This window comes from Tenrec ecaudatus, chromosome 1, assembly GCF_050624435.1.
Source record: "Tenrec ecaudatus isolate mTenEca1 chromosome 1, mTenEca1.hap1, whole genome shotgun sequence".
In the NCBI taxonomy this organism is placed as follows: Eukaryota; Metazoa; Chordata; class Mammalia; order Afrosoricida; family Tenrecidae; genus Tenrec; species Tenrec ecaudatus.
In genome coordinates, this window is record NC_134530.1 from 68,545,309 (window position 1) to 68,558,816 (window position 13,508).

Here is a 13,508-nt window from a genome sequence, read left to right on the forward strand (position 1 = left end):
GGAACCAATTTGGAACTTGGGAGAGAGTCGGAGAGGCCCTGTGCTGGGCGGCAGTTGAGCGGAAGCAGCGGGAGAGGGGTTGGGAGCTACTGTGGGAGCATGAGGGCAGCTCAGTCATCCGAAGGCCGAGAGCGGGGCCGTCTGTGTTGGTGTGTTTGGTGCGTTTCAGTCTAGCCTTGTTCCACCCTCCGATTTGTCCTTACGTTTGAGCTCATCGTGGCAGCGACTTTGTCACCCCGTCTTGTCGAGGGTCTGCCTCTTTCTCACCGCCCTTCCACCTTAGCAAGCATAAGGCCCTCCTCCGGGGTCTGGCTTCCTGACAGTGTGTCCAAACTGCAGGAGACCAAGTTTGCCATCGTGACTTTAAGTGACATTCTGCCCGTCCGACTTCTTCTGGCAGTCTGTGCTACTGTAAACATTTTCCAGCCCTGCAATTCAGATACAGCGATTTTCTTCCCCTTGGGTTTTCCCTACTCGGTGTCCAGTGTTCACATGCACGTGAGGCGGTTGAAAGCTCCACGGCTTGGGTCAGGCGCCGTCCGCAAAGTAAGGTCCTTACTTTTCAGCACTGGAGAGGTCTTGTTTGGTAGACTCCCCAGTGCCACGCGCTATTCGTGGCTGCTGCTTCCATGAGCAGGAGGACAAAATCCTGGGCCGCGTCAACCGTTTCTCCACTTAGCATGATGGTACCCATTGGCTCAGTTGTCGGGTTTTTGGTTTTCTTTACGTTGAGATGCGATCCATACTGATCTTCATCAGCAAGTGCTTCAAGTCCTCCTCAGTTTCAGCAAGGTCGTGTCACCTGTGCATCATCAAATTGTTAGTAAGCGTTCCTCCAACCGTGATGCCACATTCTTTACATGATCCAGCTTCTCTGGTGATTTTCCTCAGCATAAGTATGGTGAGAGGCTACGACCCTGACAGGCCTTTCCTGGCGGCAATCCACGCAGTAGTCCCTGTTCTGTGTGCACAACGGCCTCTTGAGGTGAGTGAGTTCCACACGAGCACCAGGAAGTATTCTAGAATTCCCATCCGTAAGGCTATCCATAGTCTGTTGGGATCCATACGATCGGACGCCTTTGCACATCAGTAAAACAAGCAAACATCTTGGATCTTGTACCTTCCGCCAGGATTCAATAATAAAATACCCTTGATCCATGTCCTTTTCCGAATCTGACCTGAACTCCCGGCCACCCCTTGTCCAGTAGACCTCAGCAACCGTTAGACTGATTGCCAGCAAACCTCCTGGCTGCTTGTGATCTCAGGGACCGTGTGGTCTAATTTGTGTGTTCTGTTGGGTCATCTTTCTTGGGAATGGATACAAATAGGGATCTCTTCCAGTTAGTCGGCCACATATTTGTCTTTCAAATTTCTTGCCGTAGAGAAATGAGTGTGTCAGTGCTTCCTCGTTTGAAACGTTTCAGTTGGCATTGTGTCTGTCCTGGAGCCTTGCTGGCGGATGCTTTCAGGGCGGCTTGCACTCCTTCCGTCATCGGCACCATTGCTCTGGATCATGAACTCCCTCCTGAAGCGGCTGGATGTCGACTGGCTCTTACTGGCGCAGCGACTGATTCCTTTCCATTTCATCTGACGCTTCCTGCATCGTCCAGTGCTTTGTCCACAGAGTCTTTCAGTATTGCAATTGACGCTTAGACGCTTTTCCTTAGTTCTCACAGTTTCAGCCGTACCGGGCCTGGTTCTTGGTATCCTCGACGTGCCCTTTGAAGCGACCCGTTCAGCCATCAGTGCAGGATGACATTGATAAGAGAGGTCAAGGCCGTTGTGAGTGCAGGCCATGTTGGGGGTCAGCTGCTTATCGAAACTCAGGAGGAGCCTGACTGGTTTGGGAGTCCTCAGGGAGGTGGGATGAAAGGGCTGAGAGTTGAAGACGTCACTGTGGGTGAATGGGCTGAGTGAAGGACAGCGGCCACATTCATGGTGGGTGGGAATAAAAATGGGGGCCTCAGAAGGAGAGTGAGAGGGAACAGCCAGAGTTTGGGGCACTCGGAGAGAATGACATATCCAGAGCCCAGGGGAGGAGAGTTGGGTGAGGGGGCGCGGCGGTGCGTGGGTGAGTGCACCACATGTTAAAGAGCAGGGACTTATGGAGTGGGGTGATGCAAGGGGATGATGGAGAAGGGTGAGTGGAGCTGGGAGGTCTGAGGAGTTAGGACAGAGTGGGCCGTTGAGAGATGCAACAGGAGGGGATGAACCAGTTGCCCTCGACTAGTAAGGAGAGAACCTTCTAGAAGGCAGACCTGCCTTCTTGGGTGGTCAGCGCGGTTCCCTGGGTTTGGCTCAGAAGCCCTCTAAATGTGGAGGGACTGAACGGAAGTCCATCTTAATGGTTTTAGTAGGAAGCTGACGTCAGGATGGATTGATGGATTGGGTGCATTTGGGGGATTGATAAGACGTGTGTGTGTGTGTGTGTGTGTGTGTGTGTGGCTAAAGCAGAACTCCTTTGTCTGTCCCAGAGCAGTGTACTAGTCTAGTTGTGTGGTTGCTCTATTCAGACATAGCTGGGCTCCCGGTGGGCTGTGCAGTCCCGCGCAGATGACCCCCAGCCATAATCCGGGTCACTTCCTGTTCACCTGTGTGCCGCTCTCTGTCAAGGCCATTTGCAGGGCGGTTTGGTAAGGTCAGAGAGCAGATGTGAGAAGGGGAAGCAGAGAACTCGAGCGTGTGTGGGGCAGGCAGGGACCTGGGACACCCCACATGCCATCCTGCCCCATCCTCACAGTGGACCCCTCTCACTAGTCTCTTACCCAGCCCTTAACACTATTGACTGAGGGCATTAGTCCAGGATGGGCAGTCCAGGCTGGCTTCAAGGGTGTGGCTGCCACGAGGCAGGAGGAGTACTTAGCCAGAAGGAGTGGACTTGTGGAGAGCTTCCAATACCCGACTAGATCTGATCACTTTGCTCAGAGGCAACGTGCTGCCGTGAACAGCACGGACTTCAGGCATGGGCACCAGGCCTCCCTCTGGACTGTAACCCCTGTGAGGTGGGGGATCCTGCCCGCTCCCCTGGGTGAGTAGCCATAGCCGACCGGGGGCCTAGTCTTTGCAAAACTCCTGGTGACCCCGTCCACCTGTCTGTCTCTACTTCCTGTCCTGTGTTACCTTTCTGTGGCAACTCTGGCAGATGACTAGAGACGTGTGGCTTCAGAAGCGGGTCCTGTAGTGCTGACCCAGCAGGGCTGTGCACCGCGGTGAAGACCTGAGGGTAGAACTGTTCCCTTGCCCTTGCCAACTGCTCTGCTAGTCCTGGGCTCATGGCCCTCTTGCCCCACCTTCAAGGGCAGCAGCAAGTCAGGCCAGGTCTAATTGCATCACACACACTGACTCTTCTGCTTCCTCCCCTCCGTGAAGGGCCCTTGTGATTACATTGCACTCGCCAGGATAATCCCGGATAATCTGCCTCTTTTAAGGCCGACTGATTAGCAACTTGAAATTCCCCAGTGCCATGTTAACATCTTCCACAGGTTCCGGAGATTAGGATGTGGGCATCTTTGGGGGACCATTATCCTGTCAACCACACACCCCCTGTCTCCTCTTTCATAAGCTGCTTCTCTGGATTCCTGTAAAGCCCTCCACAGCGCCTAACTGAAAGTGCAGTCTGGAAGAGATTGTGTTCCTGAGCTCTGCTCTCGTTCCCCTGGATCTCCCCTGTGTCCCTTGGTGTGCACATTCCTTACTTCGGGGCTGCCTGTCTGCTGGACCTCAGCTCTGAAACCTCCTGACCCCTCCCGGTGGCGGAGTCCCTAGTCCACCTGCCTGCCCGTGTGGCGGTGTTCTGCAGTGGGAGCTTCCCTGTCCTCCTCTTCTTCCCTCTCTTCCCTTGACAAGTCCGAGTGGCTCAGCCAAAGAACTCTGAGCAGGAGTCTGCAGTCCGTGCTCCAGAAGAGCTGGCGTGTGATGGAGAGTCGAGCTGTTGGGGTCCAAGAGGCGGTGGGCTCAGGTCCCTTCGAGTCACTCGCTAAAGGAGGCTCTTACTGTACGTTTCGAGAACCACTGGTTTAGGCTGTTCAGCTCGGTCACTTCCAGTTACAAGTGGTCATGCAAGTCTTCTTGGACGGCAACCCCCCCGCTCCCTCACCGTGTTTCTTCTCCGGGCGCCGCTGTCGCTCTGGGGCGACACTACAGTTCTCCACGCCATGGCTTGGCAGCATCCACCTCTGCTCGGCGGGCCTGGCAGGCAGTGGGCACTCAGGACCACTTGTTGATGGAATGAACGTGTCTGGAAGAGCAGGCTGTACCCCACCTGGAGCGCCCCAGCTTCTGGTTGGCTGGCCTGCTCAGACGGCTTTGCCCGGGGCATTCCAAGTGCGGCCCTGAGTTCTGGGATGCTCTGTGGTTGCCCAGCTCAGGCTTCCTCCGCTGAAGCAGCGCTGCGGGCCGCGCCTCTGCAGCGCTCGAAGGCATTGATTTTTGTCACCCTGCAGCGTGACCCTCTCCCAGGCCTCATTTCCCCATTTAATGGGTCTGGCTGACCCCGTGTCTCCCCATGTCGGCGTAACCAAGTTTTAAATATGTTGATGAGACTGTAGTCTAGCGAATCAGTCCTGTACCTCTTAAGCCTAATTACCTTTGCTCGGCATGATGTAAATGCAGTGTTAGCCAACCTTCCCCTTTGCCCCGCCCCGGGGGAAGCAACCGTGGGAAGTGCACGGCACAACAAGCAAGGCTGAGGTCCTGATTGCGGAGAAGCTGCCCCGTGCACTGTGCACGGCTCAGCTGGTGCCCACCCCTTCAGCCGTCCTCGTCCCCTCCCCCCTAGCTGCCCTGGCTCCTGTCGCTTGAGTGCTGCTGCCTTTTGGTCCAAGGAAAGAGCTCCGGGGCTCCCTCAGACGCAGCCCCACGGCCCCGAGCGTAAGGACTGGCGCCGGCCTCGCCTTTAGACTTGGGGGACACTAGGCTCCAGGTTGTTTGTGAGAAGGTCAGAAAGACTAACCTTTTGCTATGAAGTGTTTACGTCGTTGCCGTTGCGAGAGCCGCTGCAGCCTTTTTCTGAGGCAGGCGGATGGATGGGCTCTGGGGCTGAGCGCCCATTTCCTCGTGGCTCTGCCTGCCTTGCTCTCTCGCTTGGTTTCCACTGCGAGACGACATTCTGCTCCCAGCCAACCCGAGTGGAGACAAGACTGATGGGCTTTCTCCCGATGGTCTGCACAGGGTGCCAACGAGTACATGTCTTCCCTGGAGGAGAACAAGAAGTCCAAGGGTCGGCGTCAGCCCTTAAGCAAGCTCCCCCGCCATCACCCACTTGTGTTGCAGGAGTGCGTCAGCGACGACGGTAAGCGGTGCTTTCTCGTGCTTCCCTGCACTGGGGGCCAGGCTGGGGGATCCGGGTGGGCTTGTGGCTGAACTCTTCCCCAGAGACCCCAGGAGGCAGGCAGGATTTCCTTCTTCCTTTCTCATGCAATCTGCTGGTCAGGATTCATGATGTGTCTGAGTACCTCAGAGACGACCTACCAGGGTAGGGGGAGATTGCCTGGGCGCTCCTGTAAGTCTCTTCCTGGGCGGCACGGGCCGAGGATTCAGGAGAGCAGATTCTGTCCACACTGCCAGGCCCTCCCTGTTCCAGCTGTGCAGTTGTGTCCTTGCGCTCCGTGGCAGCGCACAGGCTAGCGGGGCAGGCACGTGGGTGGCTGGGTGTGCAGAAGGACCGTGTGGTGGCCGAGGAGGGCAGCAGCGGGGGCCTGTGCAGAGGAGAGCAGCTGCAGGTGGCTGGACAGGGCCCCGGACTGTGTGTGCCGTGCCATGAGGAGGTAGTGAGGACTGCCATCAGGTCCTGTGGGTCCCACTGACGGGTGTGAAGCAGGGGCGTCATGGTCAGATTGGTGGGAGAAAGGTCTCCCCAGTGGCACTCTGTCTTGAGGGGACTACCTGACCTTTCTTGATGGACTCTGGGCACCCGCCCCTGGAGAAGGACGCCATGCTGGGCAAGTGGAGGAGCAGGGGCCCCAGTGTGGAGGGGCCCGCCGAGCAGACGTGGTAATGGACTAAACCCAGAAGCCGTGGGGAGGATGTGCAGCGAAGATCCCCTCTGTGGGAACGTCATTTTCCCAAGAGCTGGTGCGAGTCCCTTGCGGGGCACGTGCGTGCGTATGTGCACATGCATATTTGCTGTACCTCCGGGCCTGAAGCGCTCATCACGGAGGCCTCTCAGGCCCACCAGCGTGCGGCTCCCAGAGGACGAATCCCTTCCTGTGTGTGAAGAGACAAGTGTGCACCATCATGCCCCTAACCTCAGTCACTGCCTGTGGTTCCTGTCTGCCCCAGAATGTGCATGACGGGCGCTTCTGCTGTTGAAGCCACTCGCCCCGGTCAGGCCACACCGTGCCACTGGCTGTCCCCTCAGTCTGGGCGCCCGCTCCCCCGAAACATACAGCCAGTCTACAGTCTTAGAGTAAGGCACCGACTTCAACTGTACAGCCCAACTAGGTTTCACAGATGTAAGTGATAGAATTTTGATTCGGCAATTTTCACATAACACCCCCCCCCCCCCCAATCATCCCGTATTCACAAGGGAACGCCCCAGTTGGGGCATTTTGGGTTTTGTGAACGGCACAGATGTCCGTGTGCTCTCATTGTCTAGTTCCCAGTCCATTTATCCGTTTTCCGGTGTATCTCGGTCATTCGTGTAGAACGTTGGTTAGTTTGGGCTCCTGGCCGGACCTGATTGACTTGTCTCCCTGTGCCGCACTAATGGACACTGGCCCCACAGAGGGGGCATCCAGTGTCAGCTGCCAGGTCCCTTTAGATGACAGGGACTCGGAAGACAGCGTGAGGTAGTGTTCATCGGCACCAAGCCAAAGTTACCCAAAGTGCACACCGACGCACGCGACCTGAGTCTGTACCAGAGCTTCCTCGGACTACCCAGAGGCAGCCAGAGCTGCACACGGAGCTGAAGCCTAGTGGTTTGAACCCCTCATCCGCACCAAGGCAGAAGATGAGACTGTGTTCCCGTTAATGTTGTCTTGGCAACCCATACGGGCAATTCTATTCTGTCCTACAGGGCCACTCTGAGTCCAAATTTACTGTGGCAGTGAGTCTGGCCTTGGGTCCGTCCCTCGCCTGGGGCAGCGTGTGGAGGTGTTCCTCCATTTGCTTCTACTTAGTGGAGGGTGTTGACTAATGAATTCAGGCCTAAGTGAAGGTTGCCCTTGCCCACCCTTGACTTTCAGACTTAGGGTTTTCCCTTCGCTCTATGATCTCACATCTCCTTGGAGCCACTGGGCTGTGCCCTTCTAGCTTGGCGTGCTTCGGTCACTCACCTCTCCATGGTGAGGGTGTCCCGTCGTTCCTGAGAGGAATTTCATTCCCAGGGGAGTCTGCTTCCCTTGAGCTGAATATGTAAGAGATCCAAATTTGTCATCTCGACCAGGGGCCTGTGAAGATTTTAGGCTGCCTGTGTCCTGTCACCTGTTAGACGCACGCACGCACGCACACACACATCCTTTCAAAAGGTGGCAGAGAGCAAAGTGCTGCCAGCTCCTTTGCGCCTTCTGCCGGCCGGGTGTGCTCTGTGGGCAGCAGCAGGCTCGGGGACATGGCATATTAGTGGTTGGGCAGGGGTCGCCTTGGAGGCAAAGCCAGGAAGGACTGAGGAATCCTGCCCAGAAAAGCAGAAAGCTGGCTGTACTTCCCCGAGGGACTGACAGGACAGCTTCACCCTCACACGGGCCCCGTGCATTTTGCTCCGTGTTTCCCACTCGGCAACGTTAGGGGAAAGTCCCGTGAGGTGTGGGGCGGCTTGCTGTCACTTGGGAGGCTGCAAGGCTTTGAGGTTTCTGACAAGCCACCCAAGGCAGCAGGGTTTAGTGCTCGCAGCTGATAAGGGAGCAGACAGCAGGCTGGACTCCTGGAGTGAAGAAGAGGAGGTCCATGAAAGGGTGATGTAGGATTTCCCCACCATACCTTTGGAATCGTGACTTTGCTTCAAACATGGGCCCTGGGCGCCTGGTGGAGGCAGGTGTGGACTCACGTTTCTGCTTGCTCTTCCAGAGTTGTCCGAACAGCTGACCCCTGAGGAGGAGGCGGAGGAGACAGAGGCCTGGGCCAAGCCCCTCAGCCAGCTGTGGCAGAACCGCCCCCCAAACTTTGAGGCTGAAAAGGAATTCAACGAAGCCATGGCCCAGCAGGCCCCTCACTGCGCCGTCTGCATGATTTTTCTGACTTACCATCAGGTAAGCCTTCTCCGGCCTTGGTTTGTGCAGGGCCAGTGTCAGTGTTGGGGGTAGAGGGTGGGGGCTAGGTTTAATTGTGGGTACAATCAATTCTACCTTGCAGGCCTGGATAGGACAGAGGCTGTACACTGGTGCATATGAGGGCTGGAGGCACAGGGAATCCAGGGTGGATGATACCTTCAGGACCAAGGGTGTGAGGGGCGATACTGGGAGAGTGGAGGGTGAGTGGGTTGGAAAGGGGGAACTGATTACAAGGATCCACATGTGACCTCCTCCCTGGGAGACGGACGGCAGAGAAGGGGGGGTAAGGGAGACTCCGGATAGGGCAAGATATGACAAAATAACAATCTGTGGATTATCAAGGGCTCATGAGGGAGAGGGGAGCGGGGAGGGAGGGGGAAAAAAAAAAAGAGGACCTGATGCAAAGGGCTTGGGTGGAGGGCAAATGCTTTGAAAGTGATTAGGGCAAAGAATGTACGGATGTGCTTTATACAATTGATGTATGTATTTGTGTGGATTGTGATAAGAGTTGTATGAGCCCCTAATAAAATGCAAAAAAAGAAGAAAAAAGTTGTGGGTACATAGCTGGCTGTGGACTGTCTTGGGGGAGGGCTTCCTTTCCTCCCTAGCGTCTCTGCAACCGTCTGTGGATTGGTCAGGCTTTACTAGGGAGAGAACCTAGTGGTGGCTTTCTATTGGAGAAGCGCTGGGGACCTGGTGTAGCTCCTCAGGGAGCCTCTGTACCTCGCTCATCACGCCGTGGAACCCTGGCAAGCTTTTCTACTGGCAGAGGTATCTGCTGCCCATGGGCACTGCAGGCAGGGGTCCTGCAGACCAGGCAGTGTGAGGCCTCCTGGTTCTCGCCGGGTCTTCTCGCTTTTTCTCCTCCTTCCTCCCTCACAGCCGCAGTGAGTGTTGCCAGTAGCAAAAGGGACCTGGGGAGGCTGGAGGAGAGGCCAGGCACTGGAACACTGACAGAGCTCCCCCAGCCCCCAGGGGCACTCGGTTGGCTTCCCCACTATGGAGCTTGCTGGTTCAGCCCTAGGAGGCCAGGAGGGCATTCACAGCATCATGTATGTGCCAGGTGACCAGCTCGGACTCGGCTGGATCCTGCCCAGAGTGGCTGGTAGCTAGCCCCCTGCCATGCTGCTCAGCCGGGCAGGTCTCTTGCTTTTTGTATTTTGCCAAAGAATGGCACGTCAGCCCCATGCTCTTTGGATGAGTCACTCCTGTCTTTCCACCTGACGTGGGCCTGGTCTGTGAGGGGAGTGGATGACCTGGCTGTCACCATCAGCGTCGCGAATGGCAGAGGCTTGGGGGAGGAAGGCAGCTGAGTTCCAAGAGAAGTGTGAGGGCATGGTGTTCTTCCTGGAAGGACTCTGACCCGGTGACTGCTGTAGCTAAGGTGGCCCCTGAGGCCCCCCTGGGCCACCACATCACAGGGTGACAACATGAGGGGAGCCCATCACACCTCTGTGCTGCTGGCATCTGGAGCATTTTATTACCACTTGGTTTGAGAAGACTGAAATCCCAGCTGCCTCTTACCTCGCTTCTTTTTCTTAGTCGTCCCCCAGGGGCTTTTGTTTGCTGCTGCTGAGAAATTGAATTTGAGTCATTAGGGGTGGCTTCAATTAGCAGCTCCGGGATAATGGCTGTGCGCCCGGGAGCCCCGTGCAGTCGCAGGAGCAGGTGGAAGGCCCAGAGCATGGCGCGTATTCACAAAGGTGTGCGCTTCCTGTCGTCTCAGGTTGAGTTTGGGGGCCTGAGTCAGAACTGTGGAGTGGTGCCGGATCTAGCTCCACAGATGCAGAGGACGAAGCCGCTGGTCCCAGAGATGTGCTTCACTGCGACGGGCTGCAGCACGGACATCAACCTGTCCACACCTTACCTTGAGGAGGACGGCACCAGCCTCCTGGTCTCCTGCAGGAGGTGCAGCGTCCGGGTCCATGCCAGTGAGTGCCACTCACCAGCCTGCCCTGTCCCGAGCCCGGCCAGTGTGGGTCTTCTCACTGGAAGCCCTTGCTGCCTCTCCGTGTCCCCCCATTCTCCCCCACGCCCAGAGGCACAGATTGTCTCCAAGTTATTGGGGTATTTGGTGCTGATTGATTCTGGGGCTCGTTGTCTTTAAGGGGACCCACTCCCCAGGAGAGCATACTTCTACTGGTGCCCTCTTGGTTGCAGGAATTGGGGGGCAGGGGAGATGTGGTCAGTGATGACAGTTTCTGACCCTTTGGGTCCTGGTCACACTGTCCCCTTAACTGAGCTCTGGAAATGCTGCCTCTAGAATTCAGGGAATTTTGTATGATTTGGCCGCAACTTTGTGCTGTGGTTTATGGACAAGAGTTGCAAACGTGCATTTCGACACTGGGTTTAGTTTGCTCCTCCGTGTCTGTTAGGTTGCTACGGGGTCCCCCCTGCCAAGGCTTCTGAAGACTGGATGTGCTCACGGTGCTCGGCCAATGCCCTGGAGGAGGTGAGTGAGCCACCCTCTGACTGTCCCACGAGACAACATCACATGTGCTCAGGGCCCGGCTGCTTCCCAGGGGAGCTTGTACCCCCACCGATCTCTGCACCCTGAGCAGAGCTGGCAGCTGCTGGCTCCACCGTGTCTTAGGACCAAGTGGAGATCCTGAGGAAGAAGCCTCAGTTGTGCCACAGTGTTTGGGAGCCCAAGGACGGGGCAGCCTTCCCTGTGCCCTGGAGCCACGCAGCTTCCACAGAGGAGGCAGCCGGAGCTCTGGGGAGCTGCCAGCTGGGGCAGAGTGTCCCTGTTCCACTGCACCCAGATTTTATCGAGAGTGACCGTGGACACCAAATGGCGAGGACAATACTTGGGAAGCGGCTCAGCCCTGAGTGGCCTTTCTTTGGCAGTGTCCTGGATCCAGGGGCGGTGGAAGTGAAGCCCCCACAGTGCATGAGGCTGCTTTGTTAGGTTGAGGCTCCAGCCGCCCGAAGGCTCAGGGCTGTGACGGGGTTGGTGGCAACCATGTCCTGTCTCTCTCTTCTCGGCAGGACTGCTGTTTGTGCTCCTTACGAGGAGGGGCGCTGCAGAGGGCCAATGATGACAGGTGAGGCGGTTGGCGGGTGGGCTCCGAGCGCCAAGGCGCTACTGTTGGCCTACGTGCCCGGCAGGATCTGGGAGGCTGGGAGGGTGTCCCTGGGGGCAATTTAAAAGCTGGGTGGCGAGGGAAGCCAAGCGTCCCAGACTTGGTCGGCTCCTGCCTCCACTGTGAGGCACACCTGGAGGGCCGCAGAGCACAGGTCCCAGGTGGTGAGCCGGAGCCGAGGTCAGGCCTTGTCTCACACAGCTGGGCTGGGTGTTTAGAGGTGGCCCACCCGCTCTCCCTGGCTTGGACCTGCTGATTGAAAGAAGCATGGGTGCCCTCCAGGGAGGGAGACCGGACACCCAACCAAGCCCACTCACTATTGCTTGCGTGAGCAGCTGGCTCTTCAGGGAATCGTTACACAGATGTGTGAGCATCTGGGGGGAGATGCTGATTCGAGTGAAACTCCTTTGAGAACCTGTAGGGAACCGAGTGCTCTTCTACAGAGTCCTCCTGAGGGCTCCTCCCGCCCCTTAAGGGTCCCAGGCTGCTCGGGCCCGCTGTGTTACCGAGATGACTCCGTTAAAGCTCCTCCTTCCTGGCCAGCTCACCCGCCCCTCGGCTGGAGGTTCCCACCTGGCCTTGGGTTCAAGAGTCCTCCGCATCCTAGTGGGTCTCCTTGTCACGAGCCTCTTGGCCCAGGGGCCTAGCGCGCACTCCCGCTCTCAGAGGCCACTGAACAGAGCCCAGGACGTGGGCAGACCCCTGAAGAGAGTCTGATGTGGATTAAAGGGAGGGTGGGGGTGAAGGGGTGGCCAGGAGGGAGCGCTGTGACTACAGCACCCGTGTGGCGCAGCGCACGGTGCCTTCAGAAAGCAGTGGGTCTGAGGGGACGGAGGCTGGCGCAGGGCTCTCAGCGTTGAGTCCGTGGATCCGATGCAGTCATCTCGCTGCAGGTTTTGAGCGAGTTGGTGGGGTGTGTAGCATGGCCCGGCCGCCACTGACACTGGTGGCTAAGCCCTGAGCTCCCCCTCGCTGGAGTGAGCCAGTGGTCACAGTGGGTCAGGGAGGAAGCTTGGCAAAAGGCAGCCACGGACTTGCCGGCCTCCCCCCCACCCCGTTACTGAGGTTGCTCTTGTCTTTGGCAGGTGGGTCCATGTCTCCTGTGCCGTGGCGATTCTCGAGGCAAGGTTTGTCAACATCGCAGAGAGAAGCCCCGTGGATGTGAGCAAAATCCCCCTGCCCCGCTTCAAACTGGTGAGTGCGGAGAGGCTGGCTCGCGGGCGTGAAGGCTGTCTTCACCAGCCTCTGGGCGGCGGAGGGCGGGAGGGCATCTTCTGCTTGGCACACAGGCCCTTCTTTACCCCTTGGCTTTGTCCAGGTTTGCGGCTGTCACCCAGTGGCTAAGATTACTTCATTACTGGTGTGTCTGGGCCCTGGTGTGTTGGGGAGGAGGCTGGCTCTTGCTCGTTCGTCCCTGGGCAGGTGGGTGGGGAGCGGTGGAGGTGGCTGGCGCCCGTCGTTCCTGGAGTAAGCGCCCGCCCGCCCCTGCAGAAATGCGTCTTCTGTAAGAAGCGGAGGAAGCGGGCTGCGGGCTGCTGTGTGCAGTGCTCCCACGGCCGCTGCCCGACTGCCTTCCACGTGAGCTGTGCCCAGGCCGCCGGGGTCCTGATGCAGCCGGACGACTGGCCTTTGGTCGTCTTCATCACCTGCTTCCGGCACAAGATTCCAAATTTAGAGGTAAGGGAGGGTCCGTGTTCTCTGGATGCTGTCCATGTAGCGTTTCAGCTGCTATTTCCTTTAGAGGGCCCGCCATCTCTGCTTGCTGCCTGTATGTCATGGTTTGGTGGCACCACGCTGCCTATGACTTGGTAGGATCGTCAGTTTGCTTGCTTGCTTTTGCCGGCTCACCCCCCCTGAGGGTCCGTGCTAACACAGTGGGGTTGTAGCACAAGCTCCGGGAATGTGGTCAACTTACCGAGGTGGGCAGCCCACAGCCACGGAAGGACTCGTTAACAAGCCGGGAAGCACAGTGCTGGAGGGAGGAGATAGGAAGTGCCCGGGAGCTTTGGAGGAGGGGGGAGTCCTCCGTGTGAGACTAAGACGTGGGCGGAGGCTGACGTTTGTCCGGACAGCATCATGGCTCTGGGTGGCTGTGGGGAAGCCTGGTGGCGCAGTGGGGACACGTTGGGCTTCTCACTGCGGAAGCAGCGGCTGCTCCTCGGGAGGAAGACGAGGCTTTCCACGCCTGGGGAGTCGCAGTCTCGGAACCCCCAGG

The 13,508-nt window shown here is 57.6% G+C and overlaps 1 protein-coding gene across 3 annotated transcripts in view; it reads left to right on the forward strand.

The window, feature by feature from the left end:
• Nucleotides 1-13,508, forward strand: part of KDM4A (lysine demethylase 4A) — a 35,561-nt gene that overhangs the window by 16,383 nt on the left and 5,670 nt on the right. For all 3 annotated transcript variants that reach the window (XM_075555069.1, XM_075555087.1, XM_075555078.1), the window contains exons 12-18: nt 5,170-5,290; nt 8,005-8,186; nt 9,934-10,138; nt 10,583-10,659; nt 11,199-11,254; nt 12,379-12,487; nt 12,785-12,970. In XM_075555069.1, the coding sequence (XP_075411184.1) occupies nt 5,170-5,290; nt 8,005-8,186; nt 9,934-10,138; nt 10,583-10,659; nt 11,199-11,254; nt 12,379-12,487; nt 12,785-12,970 (936 nt within the window). The remainder of the gene's footprint in view (nt 1-5,169; nt 5,291-8,004; nt 8,187-9,933; nt 10,139-10,582; nt 10,660-11,198; nt 11,255-12,378; nt 12,488-12,784; nt 12,971-13,508) is intronic.